Source organism: Mesoplodon bidens (genome assembly GCF_964165515.1).
Source record: "Mesoplodon bidens genome assembly, chromosome: 2".
NCBI lineage: Eukaryota > Metazoa > Chordata > Mammalia > Artiodactyla > Ziphiidae > Mesoplodon > Mesoplodon bidens.
The window spans coordinates 170,827,856-170,846,090 of NC_138177.1; the positions used below are offsets into that span (position 1 = coordinate 170,827,856).

Consider the following 18,235-nt stretch of genomic DNA (forward strand, 5'->3'; position numbering starts at 1 on the left):
CCCATTTGTTTATTTTTGCTTTTATTTTCTTTACTTTAGGAGGTGGATCCAAAAAAATATTGCTGCAATTTATGTCAAAGAGTATTCTGCCTATGTTTTTCTCTAGGAGTTTCATACTGTTTGGTCTTACATTTAAGTCTTTAATCCATTTTGAGTTTATTTTTGTGTATGGTGTCAGAGAGTGTTCTAATTTATTTCTTTTACATGTAGCTGTCCAGCTTTTCCAGCACCACTTATTGGAGAGACTGTCTTTTCTCCATTGTATATTCTTGCCTCCTTTGTCATAGATTGATTGACCGTAAGTGCTTGGGTTTATTTCTGAGCTCTCTATCCTGTTTCATTGATCTATGTGTCTGTTTTTATGCCAGTATTGTACTGTTTTGATGACTGTAGCTTTTTTTATAGTCTGAAGTCAAGGAGCATGAATTTTCCAGCTCTGTTTTTCTTTCTCAAGATTGTTTTGGCTATCTGGGGTCTTAGGTGTTTCATATAAATTTTAAAATTTTTTGTTCTAGTTCTGTGAAAAATGCCATTGGTATTTTGATAGGACTTGCATTGAATCTGTAGATTGCCTTGGGTAGTATGGTCATTTTAACAACATTGATTCTTCCAATCCAGGAACATGGTATATCTTTCCATCTGTTGTGTCGACTTCAGTTTCTTTCATCAGTGTCTTAGAGTTTTCGGAGTATAGGTCTTTGCCTCCTTAGGTAGGCTTATTCCTAGATGTTCTGTTCTTTTTGATCCGTTGGTGAATGAGACTGTTTTCTTAATTTCTCTGATAGTTCGTTGTTAGTGTATAGAAATGCAACAGATTTCTGCACATTAATTTTGTATCCTGCAACTATACCAAATTCATTGATGAGCTTTAGTAGTTTTCTGGTAGCATGTTTAGGATTTCCTATGTGTAGTATCATGTCATCTGCAAACAGTGACAGTTTTACTTCTTCCTTTCCAATTTGGATTTTTAAAATTTCTTTTTCTTTTCTGAATGCTGTGGCTAGAACTTCCAAACCTGTGTTGAATAAAAGTGGCAAGAGTGGGCATTCTTGTCTTGTTCCTGATCTTAGAGGAAATGCTTTCAGCTTTTCACCATTGAGTTTGATGTCAACTGTGGGTTTGTCATATATGACATTTATTATGTTGAGGTATATTCCCTCCATGCCCACTTTCTGGAGAGTTTCTATCATAAATGGATGTTGAATTTTGTCAAAAGCTTTTTCTGCATCTATTGAGATGATCATATGGTTTTTATTCTTCGATTTGTTAATGTTGTGTATCACATTGATTGATTAGCAGCTATTGAAAAATCCTTGCATCCCTAGGATAAATCCCACTTAATCATGGTGTATGATCTTTTTAAGGTATTGTTAGATTTGGTTTGCTGGTATTTTGTTGAGGATTTTTGCATCTATTTTTATCAGTGATATTGGCCTGTAATTTTCTTTTTTTGTAGTATCTTTGTCTGGTTTTGGTATCAGGGTGGTGCTGGCCTCATAGAATGAGTTCAGAAGTGTTCCTTCCTCTGCAGTTTTTTTGCACTGTTTCAGAAGGATAGATGCTAACTCTTTTCTAAATGTTTGGTAGAATTCATCTGTGAAGCCATCTGGTCCTGGACTTTTGTTTTGGGAGTTTTTAAATTACTGATTCAGTTGCAGTACTGGTAATTGGTCTGTTGGTGTTTTCTATTTCTTCCTGGTTCAATTTTGGGAGATTGTGCCTTTCTAAGAATTTGTCCATTTCTTCTAGGTTGTCTATTGTATTGGTGTATAGTTGCTTGTAGTAGTCTCTTATGATCTGTTGTATTTCTGTGGTATCGGTTGTAACTTCTCCTTTTTCACTTCTGATTTTATTGATTTGGACCTTCCCTTTTTTTCTTGGGTAGTCTGGCTATAGGTTTATCAATTTTGTTTATCTTTTCAAAGAACCAGCTTTTAGTTTCACCGATCTTTTTTTGTTTTTTAGTCTATATTTCATTTATTTCTTCTTTGATCTTTATGGCTTCTTTCCTTCTACTAATTTTAGGTTTCGTTTGTTCTTCTTTCTCTAATTGCTTTAGTGAGGTTAGGTTGTTCATTTGAGATTTTTCTGGTTTCCTGAGGTAAGCTTGTATTGCTCTAAACTTCCCTCTTAGAACTGCTTTTGCCATATCCCCTAGGTTTTAGTTCAGCTTTTTTTTTTTTCACTTGTCACTAAGTATTTTTTAACTTCCTCTTTGATTTCTTCAGTGATCCATTGGTTGTTTAGTAGCATATTTTCTGGCCTCCGTGTGTTTGTGTTTAGTAGCATATTTTTCATCCTCCATGTGTTTGCAGGTTTTTTTTCTTGTGGTTAATTTCTAGTCTCACAGCATTGTGATTGGAAAAAGATGCTTGATATGATTTCAGTTTTCTTAACCATATCAAGGCTTGTTTTATGGCCTAGCCTGTGATCTATCATGGAGGATGCTCCATGTGCTCTTGAAAAGAGAATGTATTCAACTCCTTTCACATGGAATGCCCTTCATATATCAGTTAAGTCCATTTGGTCTAATGTGTCATTTAAGGTCTGTGTTTCCTTACTGATTTTCTATTTGGATGATCTGACCATTGATGTAAGTGGGATGTCAAAGTCCCCTACTATTATTGTGTTACTGTCGATTTCTCCTTTTATATGTTAATATTTGCCTTGTATATTGAGGTGCTCCTATGTTGGTTGCATATGTATTTGAATTTTTTATCTTATTCTTGGATTGATCCATTGATCATTATGTAGCGTCCTTCTTTGTCTCTTGTAACAGTTTTTATTTTAAAGTCTATTTTGTCTGATATAAGTATTGCTACTCTGGCTTTCTTTTGATTTCCATTTGCATGGAATACTTTTTTCCATCCTCTTTCAGTCTGTGTGTTTCTCTAGATCTGAGGTGAGTCTCTTGTAGATAGCATATATATAGACCTAATTTTTGTTTTCATTCAGCCACTTTATTCCTTTTGGTTGGAGTATTTAGTTCGTTTATGTTTAAGATAATTATTGATATGTATGTTCTTATTGCTATTTTGTTACTCGTTTTTTATTTGTTTTGTAGGTCTTTTTTTTTTTTACCTGTCTTCTTTTGCTCTCTTCTATTATGATTTTATGACTATCTTTAGTGTTATGTTTGGATTCCTTTCCTTTTTTGTGTATATATCTATTGTAGATTTTTGGTTTGCGGTTAGCAGTCTATATATATACATGATTGTTTTAAGTTGCTGATCTTTTAATTTCAAATGCATTTTTTTTGGCTGTGCCACGCAGCACATGAGATCAACAAGCAGGATCTTAGTTCCCCAACCAGGGCTCGAACCTGTGTCCCCTGCAGTGGAAGCGTGAAGTCTTAACTGCTGGACCACCAGGGAAGTCCCTTAAATGCATTTTTAAACCCCTACATTTTTTAGTCTTCTCCTCTCATGATTACTGTTTTTGATATCATATTTTACATCTGTTTTGTGTATCCCTTAACTGCTTATTGTGGATATAGATGACTTGACTACATTTTTTTGTCTTTTTAACCTCCCTGCTAGCTTTATGTATGTATGATTTCCTACCTTTAGTGTGTGTTTACCTTTACCAGTGAGCTTTTTTATTTTGTAGTTTTCTTGTTGCTAGTTGTGTCTTTTTTTGCCTAGAGAAGTTCCTTTAACATTTGTTGTAAAGTTGGGTTGGTGGTGCTGAACTCTTTTAGCTTTTACTTGTCTGTAAAGCTTTTGATTTCTCCATCAAATCTGAATGAGAACCTTGCCAGGTAGAATATTCTTGGTTGTAGGTTTTTCCCTTTAATCACTTTAAATATATCATCCTACTCCCTTCTGGCCTGCAGAGTTTCTGCTGAAAAATCAGCTGATAGCCTTATGGGAGTTCCCTTGCTTTTAATATTCTCTCTTTATCTTTATTTTTGTCCTTTTGATTATGGTGTGTCTTGGTGTCTTCCTCTTGTGTTAATCCTGTGTGGGACTCTGCACTTCCTGGACTTGGGTGACTGTTTCCTTTCCCAGGTTAGGGAAGTTCTCAGCTATTGTGTCTTCACATATTTTCTCAGGCCCTTTCTCTCTCTCTTCGTCTCAGACGGCTATAATGTGAATATTAGTACAGTTGATATTGTCCCAGAGGTCTCTTAAACTGTCCTCATTTCTTTTCTTTCTTTTTTCTGTTCAGCAGCAGTGATTTCCACGACTCTGTCTTCCAGCTTACTGGTCCATTCCTCTGTATCATTTAGTCTGCTATTGATTCCTTCTAGTGTATTTTTCATTTCAGTTATTGTATTCTTCATCCCTGTTTAGTTCTTTATATTTTCTAACTCTTTGTTAAAAACTTCTCACTCTGTGTATCCATTCTTCTCCTGAGTTCTTTTATCATCTTTACAATCATTACTCTGAACTCTTTCTTGGGTATTCGCCTGTGTCTCCACTTCATTTGGTTTTTCTTCTGGGGTTTTATCTTGTTCCTTCATCTGGAACATGTTTCTCTGCCACCTCATTTTGTCTGAGTTGCTATTTGTATTTTTATGTATGTGGTAGGTTAGTTACATTTCTCAAACTTGGAAAAGTGGCCTTCTATAGGAGACATCCTATGCGTCCCAGCAGTGCACTCCCCTCTTGTCACCCAAGCTATATGCTCTAGGGGTTCCTCCTAAGAGGGCTGAGTGACTCCTGTTGTGGACGGCTGACTGTGTGGGTGGTCTGGTAGGCTTTGTTGGCTCCTAGTGTGATTGGTTGCCAGGCCATGCCTTGTGTGGATGCTGCTAGCTGCTCTGTGGTGGGGCCTGGTCATGAGGTGGCTTGTTTTAGATCCCTAGGGGGCCCTTGGGCTAGTGCTGGCTCACTGGTGGGTCAGGATCCCAAAGACTCCGAGGCTGTTGCCTGTATTACACCAGGTCCTGGGATTAGTGCCTGGGGTTAGTAGTGGCGTACAGAGCTGGTTCCTGAATTCTGGCTGAAGGGCCCAGGGATCCTAGAACTTGTTTCAAGTCGTTGGTGGGGGAGCCAGTTCCTGACACAGTTCGGTATGGGATCCAGGGTGTCCTGAAGCTTGTGTTGGCCTGCTAGTGGACCGGGCCTGGGCCAAGCTAGTCGCAGGATAAGGTCTGGCCTGCTGTGAGTGGGCTGGGTCTGCAGGCTGCAGGATCATAGTTTTCTTGCATCCGGTGTCTGCCCCCTGTTGGATGAGGCTGTTCTAGAGGCTAATGCAGGCTTCCTGGAGGGAGAGGGCAGTGCCTGCCCATTGGTGGGTAGAAGTGGTTCTTGGCCCTTTGGTGGGCAAGGGCATGTCTTGGCGCATGTCTAGAGGTGGCTGTGGGATCACGACGTCTTTTAGCAGCCTGTCTGCTGATGGGTGGGACTCTGTTCCTGCAGAGTTGCTTTGCCTGAGGCATCCCAGCACTGGTGTCTACAGGCTGTTGTGTGGGTTTAGGGTTAGGTGATGGAACTAGTGAGTGAAGATGGCAGCCGCCAGCAGCAGTGGTCAGACAGTAGAATGTTCCCAAATATGGCTGCCACCAGTATCTGTGTCCTCAGGGTGAGCCACAGCCACCCCCCCACCCACACACACACATACCTCTCCAGGAGACTGCCCAAGACCAGCAAGTAGGTCTGGCCCAGGCTCCTATCAAGTTACTGCTTTTGACCTGGGTCCCAGTGCGCATCAGATTTTGTGTGCACCCTTTTAAGAGTGAAGTTTCTTTTGCCCTCAGTCCTATGGGGCTTCTCAAATTAAGCCGCTCTGGCCTTCAGAGCTCTGGGGTTTCATCTTCCCAGTGCAGGACCCCTGGACTGGGGAGTTTGACATGGGTCTCAGAACTCTCACTCCTATGGGAAATCCTTTGCAATATAACTATTCTCCAGTTTGTGGGTTGCCCACCCAGGGGTATGGGATTTGATTATATCGTGAGTCTGCCCCTCCTACCCGTCTTGTTTTAGTTCCTTCTTTATGTCTTTAGTTGTAGAAAATCTTTTCTGGTAGGTTCCAGTCTTTTTCATTGATGGTGGTTTTGAAGACAGTTGTGATTTTGGCGTGCTCATGAGTGAGATAACTGAGTCTTTCTACTCTGCCATCTTGACTGCTCTCGAGAAGTGAATTTTAAATTGTACAAAGAATATTAAAGACAATCCCAGATTTTGTTGCCTCGTTTTATCTGTTGGTACTCTATTTAAAAAAAATTAATTCTTCCATTGGGCCCACATCTACCAGTATCCCTTCAGGCCAGTACTTCAAATTTAATATGTAAATCTTCAACAGAGTAGATTCTCAAGTAGAGTTCATAAAGGAAATTCACTTCTTGGGTACTGTCAAGTGTCTGATATCTTGCCATTCTTTAAATAAGCTTCCTTAACATTGTACTTGAAAAGTGAGAATTTTTTTTCTTCTGCCAATCAGAACTTTGATCTTGAAAAATTTGATGTGGGGAGGGAATTTAGCATTGACATAAATTATGAACTGTTGAAACAATGTGATGTTGCCAAATAAACCCTAACCTTTTAACCTGACTTCCTGAGCATCTTTGTTGAATTATTTTATGTTTTGATATCAATTGCCCTTCCAGTCTGACTTTTATAAATTTTAACTCCTACCAATAGTGAAAGTGACTGAAGTGCAGTGATTTTGAAATTCATTAAATATATTCTCAACAGGGTTGATCGTGTCACCTGAGAAGAGATGAAATTAGAGGTTAGCTAAAATTTGAGATTATCCTAAATTAAAATTAATCTGAAACAAGATTTAAGTATTGATGTATGTTGTATGTTAGTATGTTATTTTCTTGGTCCTTTCAGAGGTTTAGAGAATGTTAAAGCTGAAAGGCACTGTAGGATCTTTAGTTCCTTTTCAGTTTACAGCTAAGGATTACCTTTGTGTGTGTGTGTGTGTGTTTTTTTTTTGGCTGCGCCGTGTGGCATGTGGGATCTTAGTTCCCTGACCAGGGATCGAACCTGCACCCCCTGCATTGGAAGTGTGGAGTCTTAACCACTGGACTGCCAGGGAAGTCCCCAGCTGAGGAAATTGAGTACTTTTCCTAGCATTCTGTGGCTATATAACTAAGTACTAGACACTTGGATTTGGAACTGTGAGTTAACCAACATGTTATCTCACTCCTTTCTTATAAATCTTTATGCATAACATCTTCCTAGGGCTTTGTTGTTGGAAAAATGTCTGTGCAGTTGTCTTTTTAATATGATTGAAGGTATTTTAATCTTAGATTGAAAAACTCTCTGATCTATACAGATTTATAGGTATCAGCAGTCTTTTACTGTCTTAAAACTCTCACCTTAACCATGTATGTCATTTATTTTGGTGACCTACTTTCAGCAGTTACCCTTTTTCATTGGTTACTAATTTCTCTGACTATTGAAGTAGTTAATATTTTCTTTCTTTCTGGTAAAGGACACAATTTACAGATCTTTCTTTCCTGGGTTATGTGGATAATTATTTAATAAATATTAAATAGTATTGACTCTTTCCTTTGTTCTAGAGCTGTTTTCAACCTTAGAATTGAACTGAGTCCCTATAGTCATCCCTCAGTATCCATAGAAGATTGGTTCCAGGACCCGCAGATAACAAAATCTGTGGATATTTAAGTCTTTTAGGTATTAATGGCTAGTACAATCGGGTCTGTGTATCTGTGGTTCACATATCTGCAGGTATAGAGGGGTGACTTATTTTCACTTACAGCTGGGAACCCTTCCTAATTTTTGAATTTTAATAATAGAATTTTTTCCCACTGGAGCTAAGGATTCCGAGTAGAGTAATCATGGTAGTACTATCCATTTGACAGTGATTCAAAGTGAAAATAGAAACTCTTTCATTTTTTACATATGGAAATATAATTTTAGTGGTCTTCATTTAGAAGTTTTTGTGGAATATGAGTACTTTCATGGTCTATAATGAATAGGTGAAATAATGCTATTTTTCCCATTTTTATCTGTTATTTTATACATTACATATAGTCCTATATAAATTGTATGTTGTACATTGTGAAAAGCATTGTTAGTTAAATGACATATGGTAAATGATAGGTGTTTAACTTATATATTTCATTTTATATTCCTACTGTATGTGAGACTTACTGACGTGAAAATATTTTTCATTAACTCCCATTTTTGAGTGGCCCTGTCTACCCCCAATTTCCCCCTCCCCTCCAAAAAAAGAAGTCCGAATTGTGCAGGGAGCTCTGCTCTGATAGCAGTGATAGAATTCAATGTAGACGATTATAGCTATCAAAAAATTGACCTTAGATCTCCGAGGAGAGGCACTGCTTTGTTGTGTGGCTTTCGTGTAACCCTCAAATCCAGAACAAACACCTAACTGGAATGTGATGCAGATTGAATGTTCTTGTTCTTTCTTGTGTAGTTCTTTTTCCCTCTAAGTTGAACAATGCCTGCAATTTTTTTCAACCTACTCTGCTAGAATTTTGATGGGCATTTTTTATTCCATATACTGGCTGATTGAAAAGGATAGTTTTCTCTTAGCTCTGAGAAGCCAGATACTTTACTCAGATTTCAGACTCTGAAAAGATACCATCCGTGACCCAGAATCTAAAGACATTTTAAGGTGAAAGTTTCTTTAAAGGCTTTCCAAGTTGCATTTCACCTGAGTGGTTATATGGACAAATGATAAGAATCACCTTTCAGTATTGTTTTCTTGAATCAGTAACTGGTTTTAAGACCCATCATGTTTTGTTTGTCCTCTTTTTGACTGATGAACTACTTTGCTAGGTAATTTATAAATGAAGTTGACCAAGTCCCTTTGGTCTTGACTGGGAGGATGCTAAATTCTCTCTCAGATTGAAAGTCTGTCCTTAGAAGGAACACTGGAGAATGAATGCATTTGTACTAATGATTGTTGTGCTGTCTTTTCTTGCTGTGGTTAATATTAATCATCTCTTTTCCTTCCCCTTTCCCGCTGCCGCTTTTCCTTTTCTTCCTCGTCTTCCCATGTACTTTTTGAATTTATTATACTGGCCTATATATTTTTTACTTGCTTTCCGTTTTTTTTTTTTTTTTTTTTTTTTTTTTTTAATTTTGTGATCTCCTGCCCTACTTTGTCTTCCCCACTTGCCTTGGGTTCCATGTTGCTAGTTTTTATGTTCGCACGCTCATTATCACCCTTTTTTGTACTTCAAATCCCAGCAGCTGCCCAGCCAGGTCCCTGAGCACAGCCCTGTGGTTTATGGGACTGTGGAGAGCGCTCATCTTGCTGCCAGCACCCCTGTCACTGCAGCTAGCGACCAGAAGCAAGGTTTGTGTATGACTTTTCCTCCCTCTTACCTTTAGTCTCTTTCTTTTTTTTCTTTTTTTAATTAATTACATTGCCCTCAGCATTTAGGAATAAAAGTAAAACATGAGGATTATTTAGATACCCACTTTTAAACAGAGCTTTGAGATGGAAAATCAAAGTGTTCTACCTCTAAGGAAGTAAAGTAGGTATGATTAGTAAAAATTTTTCCTACATTTTATTAATGCCTCACTGTCAATGTATGTTTATAGGTAAAGGCTTTAGCTGCCTTAAACTATTTCTTTTGGAACAAGGTTGGGGAAAATAAATCTATGTATATATTTCTTTATAAGAGCAACAGTTTTGTTTATAAGTTCAACATGTTCATGTGTATCTTGCTATTTTTAAAAACATAAAATGTTTCTTCTTACAAGTTTGGCTTCTGTAGCCTCAGTTGGGGACAGTACTGAGTTCACATCCTGAATCCATCAAGCACTATTTGGTCTTGATGAGTCATGTTGTATATCTTAATTTCTTCAGTTACAGAATGGAATGAAGAATACCTGCCTCACAGAGTTGTAGTGGGGACATGCCAAGCATTTGAAAAGCACTTAGTAAATTATAGCCGTTATTATTATGCAGGAATCATACTAAGGTCTCTACTGTTGACCTTGAACATGAAGTACCAAATGTTTGGTGAAATAAGTACACATACTGCCTCTTGGATTATAAATAGGAAACTTTAAGGGAAATCTCATGCCAGAAAGTGGGTTATCACAGTCTCTCTTTCCTGCCTAGTTGGATTTAAGTTGACCTGAGCTAAAATTGGGAGACAATTCATTAGACACAGAAGGAAGCAAGTTAGTTTGTTCATGTTTCTGATTTCATTCTAAGAATGAATAGAAGTCATATGTGTTTTCTGTTTTCTTGAATTATTTATTCCTCCAAACCCCTTAATATTCCATAGCTGATGTATACTTTCTGTACTTTCTAAAAATTATTCTTTAAAAAGCATTGGGGGGCTTCCCTGGTGGTGCAGTGGTTGGGAGTCCGCCTGCCGATGCGGGGGGCACGGGTTTGTGCCCCGGTCCGGGAAGATCCGGGAGGTGAGAGGCCTGCATACCGCAAAAAAAAAAAAGGCATTGGGAATTGGCACACAGTCAAAGTGGAGGTATTTAGTGGCATTGTTTTTTCAGTGGATTGCAAGATGATAACACAAACTTCTAATGTGTGGTTTCAATGTTTCTTTACGGCGTGCAAAGATAATATGGTGTTCTTTCCCTTTAGTATTCAGGAGCCTAGGAGACTTGGACAGAGACAAGTCCTAAATTTTGTTTTATGAAATAGTTTTAAACCACAAGATAGGTAATAAATCCTAAACTGACATGCTTCTAAAAGTTGCAGTGTCAAATACTTCTTTCAGCAGTGTTCAGAGTTAGAGACTCATAAACGCTTAAAGTTAAAATTTTTAATATTAAAGCCGTTCACCTTGCAGGAGTGCAGTTCGTAGGTATTGTGGAAGACTACTTCCTACCACCAATGATCAAGCAATTTTGAGTCAAAATTCAGAATATTTTCAATCTGAGTGGGGAATTTTCAGGGTATTCCCTTCAAAATGTCATTACTTTTGCACAGTTATAATCCTTTTGCTAGTTAGAATCGTGCTAAACATACTGAATAATTACTGTGCAGAGAGGCCTTAAAATATATCCTTTACGCTGACTTTCTCTAGCTGGGCTGCAATACGAGGAATTCATAACATATCTTGATGGTGATAGCTCTGACCTAAGATTTTTGGATTAGGTAGACACCTGCATCTTACCATATTTAGGCCTTGATTTACAGAAGGAGGAATGTAGAATGCTTTGCTTTTTATGCTTAGTGGAAATTTGAATAATAAAATCAACATTTCAAATTGATGTTTGATATAGATATGAGTGAATTGGAAAATGTTCGACATTACCTTGATGAAAAGAAAAACTTCTGTTTTAAGTATATTTCATAGAGCTTATAGTAACTTTTTGGAACTACTGCTGTCTTCCTCTAGTACCAGCTGTTCTCCAGAAAACTCAGTAATTCTAATCTTCTGTTTCTAATTCTGTCCATAACTTGTCAATATATAGAATAGTTTTCAGAGTAGTTTTCTTTTTTAAACTAAATATATGTAATTCAAATAACATTAGAAAGGGTTCATCATTTTTCAGAGAATTTTTTAACAGTTAAGAAAGTTTTTAAAAATTTCTTCTTAACCGTAGATTCATTTTGAAATTAAAGTAGGATACAAAAATGCACTGTTTTAAAAAATTGTTATATTACCCCCAGAGACAATAGATTCTGCATTCTGCAGTCAGATTGGTTTTTCTCTCTTGATGGAAATATCATTACTGAGGGTTTGTACTGGGATCCCATTTTAGCCCCGAAGTCTCCCACTAGCTTGATTCACCTAAATACTTCTTTTTGCATAAACTCCCCCTTTTCCCCTCTGAATTGGAAGAATTTAGGATTTGAGATCATTTTTAGGTTCTTGAATTGGAAGAATTTAGCATTTGAAATCATTTTTAGGTTCTAGTTATATGACCTTGGACCTGTGACTTAATTTCTAGAACCCTCAGTTTCCCCCTCTGTAAAATAGGAACGTAATAGTTTTTATCCCATTGGTGACTGTAAGAATTGAAGGACACTATGTATATATGGTATTTGACCCATTTCCTGGTACATATTAAGTGCTTAATAAACGTTAGCTGCCATAATTAAGTGTCTGATTTTCTCAGTTTTTGATGTGAACAGCTGAAATAGTTACATGAAGACCAAGTTTCCAGACAAATACGCCATTTCCCATTTGTTTTGGTACTTGATAAAAACCCAAGGAAGGGCTTCCCTGGGGACGCAGTGGCGAGAGTCCGCCTGCCGATGCAGGGGACACGAGTTCGTGCCCTGGTCTGGGAGGATCCCACATGCCGCAGAGCGGCTGGGCCCATGAGCCATGGCCGCTGAGCCTGTGCGTCCGGAGCCTGTGCTCCGCAACGGGAGAGGCCGCGGAGGTGAGAGGCCTCCGTACCGCAAAAAAAAAAAGAAGAAAAAACCCGAGGAAGACCTCAACTTGACTTGTAGAAAGACTGTTGAATGAATTAAAATCTTCAGTTGGTGTGATAGTCTAGAGACACAGCTTAAATGATTGTTTGATGTTTGAAAAAATGCATTCAGCTCAGTGTATTGAGGATATGGTATGTATAATTAAATACAAATAAACGTTATTTGAGCCTTAGTCTTAGTGCGTTTTGAAGGCTCTTGATGTAGAGTAGGTATTCAATGAATGCTATTCTGTTGTAATTCAACCAGTTGTACCAATGTAGCTCAATTGGGGCTTTTTTGGAATTTAGGACAGGACTATTCTCTGTCAAATGAGACTGTCCCTCAAATTGCAGGATGCTTAGCATTCTTGGTCTCTCCCCATTCAATGATAGCAACACCCTCTCTGTCTTGTGTGGCTCCTGACAACCAAAGGGCGCCCATCTAGCAGCTTGTTTCCACCACTCTATGAGAATAAAAGGGAGCAGTTTTTTCTTTCTTATAAATTTGACATTCATTATAGAAACTATGGTTAAACAGAAAGAAAAATTATCTCTTATCTCATTATCCAGAGCCATTGTTAATAACCTGTATGTAATTCTAGACTTCCCCGTATGCATCTATGTTAGTATTCTGTATATTCTTTGTTACCAGTAGGTTTGTGCTCCACGTGCAATTTTTGTGCCCTGCTTTTTAGAAAAACATGTCTTTTATTATAAACAACTTTCTGTATAATTAAATACTCTTTTAAAAGCTTATTTCAAATGATTGCAATAATTACCATTATATGCCCAGACCATTATTTCTTTAATAAGTCCCTCGTTAGAAATTTAGTTTACTTTTCTATTATAAGTATTAGTTTATAATATAAATATTTAGTTTATCTTTCTATTATAAATATTGTTGCTTTAAATATTCTAGACTTCTGTCTTTTCTCTTCAATGTTTATTTCCTTAGAAAAAATTCTTAAAGGTGAAATTCCTGCAAATTCCTAAAAATGGCCAAATGGTATAAACATTTTGAATGCAGTATATTAGATTTCAAACTACCATGGCTCTGAAAAACATACTCTTAATAGTAAAAGTTCTTAGAGACATAAAATCAGTGTTCTTTATTTAGATCTACTCTATTATACCTTTCTGCTTTCTGTAGTAAAAGTTTAATGAATTAATTAAAGGACTTATTTCAGAAAAAGGAGCTCTCAAAATAAATTTTTTTTGTTTCTAATTTTCTTTATTAATGTTAGCTATTTCTCAAGAGCATGTAGAAGTTTCAGTCATAGGTCTGCTTTTGTTTGATATTTTTAGTATCAGAAATTTTATTTCCCAAAATTAATAATTGAATTGACATACTCTTATTAGATTGTTAATGTGAGATTTACTATTTTCTACTGTTTAATTTAATTCATCTAGGTTTCATTCAGTGGTCATAAAGGGTAATATCCTTTTTTAAATTATTTATTTATTTATTTATTTATTGGCTGCGTTGGGTCTTCGTTGCTGAGTGCGGGCTTTCTCTAGTTGCGGCGAGAGGGGGATACTCTTCGTTGCGGTGCGTGGGCTTCTCATTGCGGTGGCTTCTCCTGTTGCGGAGCATGGGCTCTAGGTACACGGGCTTCAGTAGTTGCAGCACGCGGGCTCAGTAGTTGCGGCACGCGGGCCCTAGAGCAGGTGGGCTTCAGTAGTTGCAGTGTGTGGTCTCAGTAGTTGTGGCGCACGGAGTTAGTTGCTCTGCGGCATATGGGATCTTCCCGGTCCAGGGATCGAACTCGTTTCCGCTGCATTGACAGGCGGATTCTTAACTGCTGCGCCACCAGGGACGTCCCAAAGGGTAATATTCTGATGTGCTTTTTAATAGTGGTATCTTATAATCTGGGTTACCCATGTAGCAGTTACTCTGGTTGAGTTGGAAAGTATTTTCATCAGGGATATTTTAATAAATACATATTTATTTTATATATATCACATATATGTAATAAATATAATAGATGTATTTCTTTGAATGTTTTTGTCTCTTGCCCTGGCAAGTTAGTCTGAAGTATTTGGCATTCAGAGCCTATTGATCTTATTTCTCCACTACAGTAAATAGGCAGAGTTAAAGAAACACTGGCCTCTAAGCCCATCAATTAAAGTGAATTTTAAGGCCAGTAAAAGTAGTTGCGGTGAATGAATTAGCCTTTAACAGCTTAGTTTTACCATTTGTTTATCTGATCAACGAGCATATTTTCTTTGACAGACTTACTTAACTAAAGGTTATTGTAAACACTCAATTTCACTTATGCATAAAGATTTCTGGCAGAGAAAGTAAAGTCCCTTTCAGTTTAGATTGTCTTTCAGCAGTGCTTAAATTTTTTGTTTGCATTTGATGAACATGCTCATGAGTAGCTGTTTTTCCACTGGAGCCTGTTTATTCCACTAAGGAAACACAAGGCTGGAAACCAGTCTAAATCTCCTTTGGTTTCATCTTCCCAGGCATGAATCATGTATCAGTTTGCCTGGAATTTTAAAATATAGAAATTTTCATGAGTTAGCTTTCCTTTCGTTTTTCTGGTTTATTATGATTATCAATTTATTAACCTTTATTATGATTATCAATTTATCTCTCTCACTCTTGCTGTCATTCTTTTTCTGTCTATATACAAATGCACATTTTCTGTATTATTTTAATATATATTGTTTATTTTTAATTGGACTTGATTGTCTGAATATTAGCGTTGGTTTCTCCTTAAAGAATTTTTTTTTTACAACTGAAGATACAAGATAAATTTCCATTTTTATTCCTTAACATTATTTCTAGTTATATACCTCTTTTAAGAAATGAAAGTTAATTTCTAAATGCATTTTTATGTTCAGGAACTTGATTTCACTGATAATAAACTTCATTGATAATAAATGGCACCATGATAGTTTTTATTGAAACTAGTTTTTTATACAGGTAATACATGTTCTTTATAAAAATCCCCCAAATGCAGAAATATATAGAATAAAAAATAATATCTGTATCTAATAATTTAATCTGCAGTTATTTGCCCCTGAACTGTCCTGTCCTGTCTCTATAGTGTATCCTTGGTAGAAAAATTTTCTACAGATGAAGGCTTTCTCTACCTTAAAGAAAAGCCCCATTCCCATCCCGAGAATGTTTTAGTTACAGGTTTGATTAGATTTTCCCTTTGTGTTCTTGACATAGTCATCTGGTGAATTAATTCCTTCTCTTACTTCAAAATAAACTTTATATATGTATTGGAGGTTAAGTAATAGTGGAAAATAGGGAAGAAAATATGACAATGTTTTTGGAGTGGCAAAATAAGTAATATTTTGATCTGTCTTCTGCTGCCCATGTTTTAGAGTAAGAGATTAAAAGAATTACCCTAAAATAATACAGTACAATCTCTGATCCAAAAATTATTCTTAAATGTCTTTCATTTTTTTCTTTCCCAGAAGAGAAGCCAAAACCAGATCCAGTGTTAAAGACTCCTTCCCCAGTCCTTAGGCTAGCCCTTAGTGGAGAGAAGAAAGAACAAGCAGGCCAGACATCTGAGGTTACTGCAGTAGAAGCCATACCAGAGCTTACTCTGCCTCCATCACCTACCACTGTTTCTCCACTTGCTCGAAGTACAGTTGCTTCCCCCACCTCTGCTGCTCTTAGTAGCCAGCCAGTATTCACCACTGCTACTGATGACAGATGTGAACTCTCTTCCTCAAAAGAAGACACAATTCCTATACCCAGCCCTACATCTTGCACAGAAGCATCAGATCCTTCACCAACAGATGAAATCCATGATGATATATGCAAGAAATCTTGTAGTGTAGCACCTAATGATATTCCGCTGATTTCTAGTACTAACCTAATTAATGAAATGAATGGAGTTAGTGAAAAATTACCAGCCACGGAAAGCATTGTGGAAATAGTAAAACAGGAGGTGTTGCCATTGACTCTTGAATTGGAGATCCTGGAAAATCCCCCAGAAGAAATGAAAGTGGAGAGTGTTGCAACTCCTATCACCCCTTCCATAGTTCCCTCCTTTTCTCCGTCTCCTCCAACTCCTCCAGCTTCTCCTCCTCCCACACCAGTCATTGTTCCTGCTGCTGCCTCTACTGTTAGTACTGCTAGTGGTCCCACCGCAGTTCAGAGAGTCTTAGAAGAGGACGAGAGCATAAGAACTTGCCTTAATGAAGATGCAAAAGAGATTCAGAACAAAATAGAGGTAGAAGCAGATGGGCAAACAGAAGAGATTATGGATTCTCAGAACTTAAGTTCGAGAAAGAGCCCAGTCCCAGGTAAGCTATTCTGTTATTAATTATATTTTGCTTGTTCAACATGAAAAGGAAGCAGTGTTTGAGTTATTTTTTAATTGGCTACTTTCCTTGACTTCCAGAAACATCAAATGAATGCTGTAATTTCTAGTCTCATTTCTTCATTGGTGTGTTTATGTTTTAGTGCATCCAGCAGAGTTACTCCATTGTCTAAAAATGCAAATGAAATTTCAAATATACAAAATGCCTCCAAGGTATATGTCACTGTACACGTGTTTTTTGTTTTTGCCTCGTTCATATGAATCATTTCCTCCGTGGTTAATTTTGTTGCTTTGGGGCTGGAAAGCAGTCAAAACCAGCATGGTCTATAGTCCCTAATCCTGTCTTCTCGGAATTTTAAAGTGTAATCAATCCTAAACTTAAAAGAATTCCTCTATGCAAGACCTCTTCTTTAATCTTGGGTTAAGGAAAATAGCAATCAGAATGTCAAAGGTTTATAACTAGTTCTGAAAAATAAAAGTACCCTCGCTGATTAACTCGCAGATAGGTTTAATGCTCTTCTGCTTTTTCTTTTTAAAGTTTCATTTTTCCTGAAATATTAATTTTATCATTATTACTTTATCATTAATATTGTCAAAGTATTATGTTCTTCTGAATTCAAAATTATTTCTTTTTAATGTAGCATCACCTGGAATCTTGGATCTAACCATTAGGTTTTTATAATATTAATCAAAAGTTATCTGAGGCTTATCAACTATTCTTATGTCAGTAGTCCATAAGAATATGGCTTTTAACAAGTCAGCATAGCCCATCTTCTGAAACATTGCCCTACACTGTATAATTTTGCTCTCTGTGTACCTGTCAAGTTAAGTTATACAATTTGGCAAATGACTGCTCCCCCAGCAGTTGATCTAGATAGGTACTGGAGATGTTTTAGTCACCCACATCCCCAATATTTATTGCCTACTGTGACCTGTCTAATCGAGAAACTTGGCAAGTCAAAAAACCTGATCTCGGGCTTCCTTGGTGGTGCAGTGGTTGAGAGTCCGCCTGCTGATGCAGGGGACACGGGTTCGTGCCCCAGTCCGGGAAGATCCCACATGCCATGGAGCGGCTGGGCCCGTGAGCCATGGCCGCTGAGCCTGTGCATCCGGAGCCTGTGCTCCGCAACAGGAGAGGCCACAACAGTGAGAGGCCTGCGTACCGCAAAAAACAAACAGACAAACCTGATCTCTACCTTTAAGATGTGGTTTTCCCACCCAGCTCAGTTCTTGAGGTAATTTCCTCATGAAGGTCTCTGAGAGGTGTCTGGTTCTTTAGAACTGTAGAACACCTAGTTCCCCAGTAAACCAGAGCAGAAAAGCAAGCAATGCCAGGCAGTTGGGACGGGGAGAAATTTATCATAAACATTTATAAATCGCCTGTTTCCTCAATAGACCGGCCTCTATAAGCATCAGTATGCTCCAGAAGCATAGTGCCTTCACTATGTTAGGAACTTCCTCCTTGGTGGGGTGATGACCTGGGGCTTTTTTGTAAGTCTTTGAAAAAACAATCTTACTTTTGGTGTGGCTGTAGGTGAATGCCCCTCCAAAGAACACTTGTTTGATAGAGAACAGTAATTTGTTTGACCCTTCATTTTTTCCCTTCACTTACCTACCTGTGAGTTGCCATTCAACAATTAGTGATGTGGTAGT

At 37.6% G+C, this 18,235-nt stretch overlaps 1 protein-coding gene across 17 annotated transcripts in view; it reads left to right on the forward strand.

The window, feature by feature from the left end:
* Positions 1–18,235, forward strand: part of EIF4G3 (eukaryotic translation initiation factor 4 gamma 3) — a 374,779-nt gene that overhangs the window by 228,321 nt on the left and 128,223 nt on the right. For 12 of the 17 annotated variants that reach the window (XM_081224467.1, XM_081224470.1, XM_081224463.1 and 9 more), the window contains 2 exons: positions 9,135–9,243; positions 15,726–16,565. In XM_081224467.1, coding sequence (XP_081080593.1) covers positions 9,135–9,243; positions 15,726–16,565 — 949 coding nt within the window. The remainder of the gene's footprint in view (positions 1–9,134; positions 9,244–15,725; positions 16,566–18,235) is intronic. The other 5 variants (XM_081224460.1, XM_081224473.1, XM_081224461.1 and 2 more) reach the window with 1 other exon arrangement.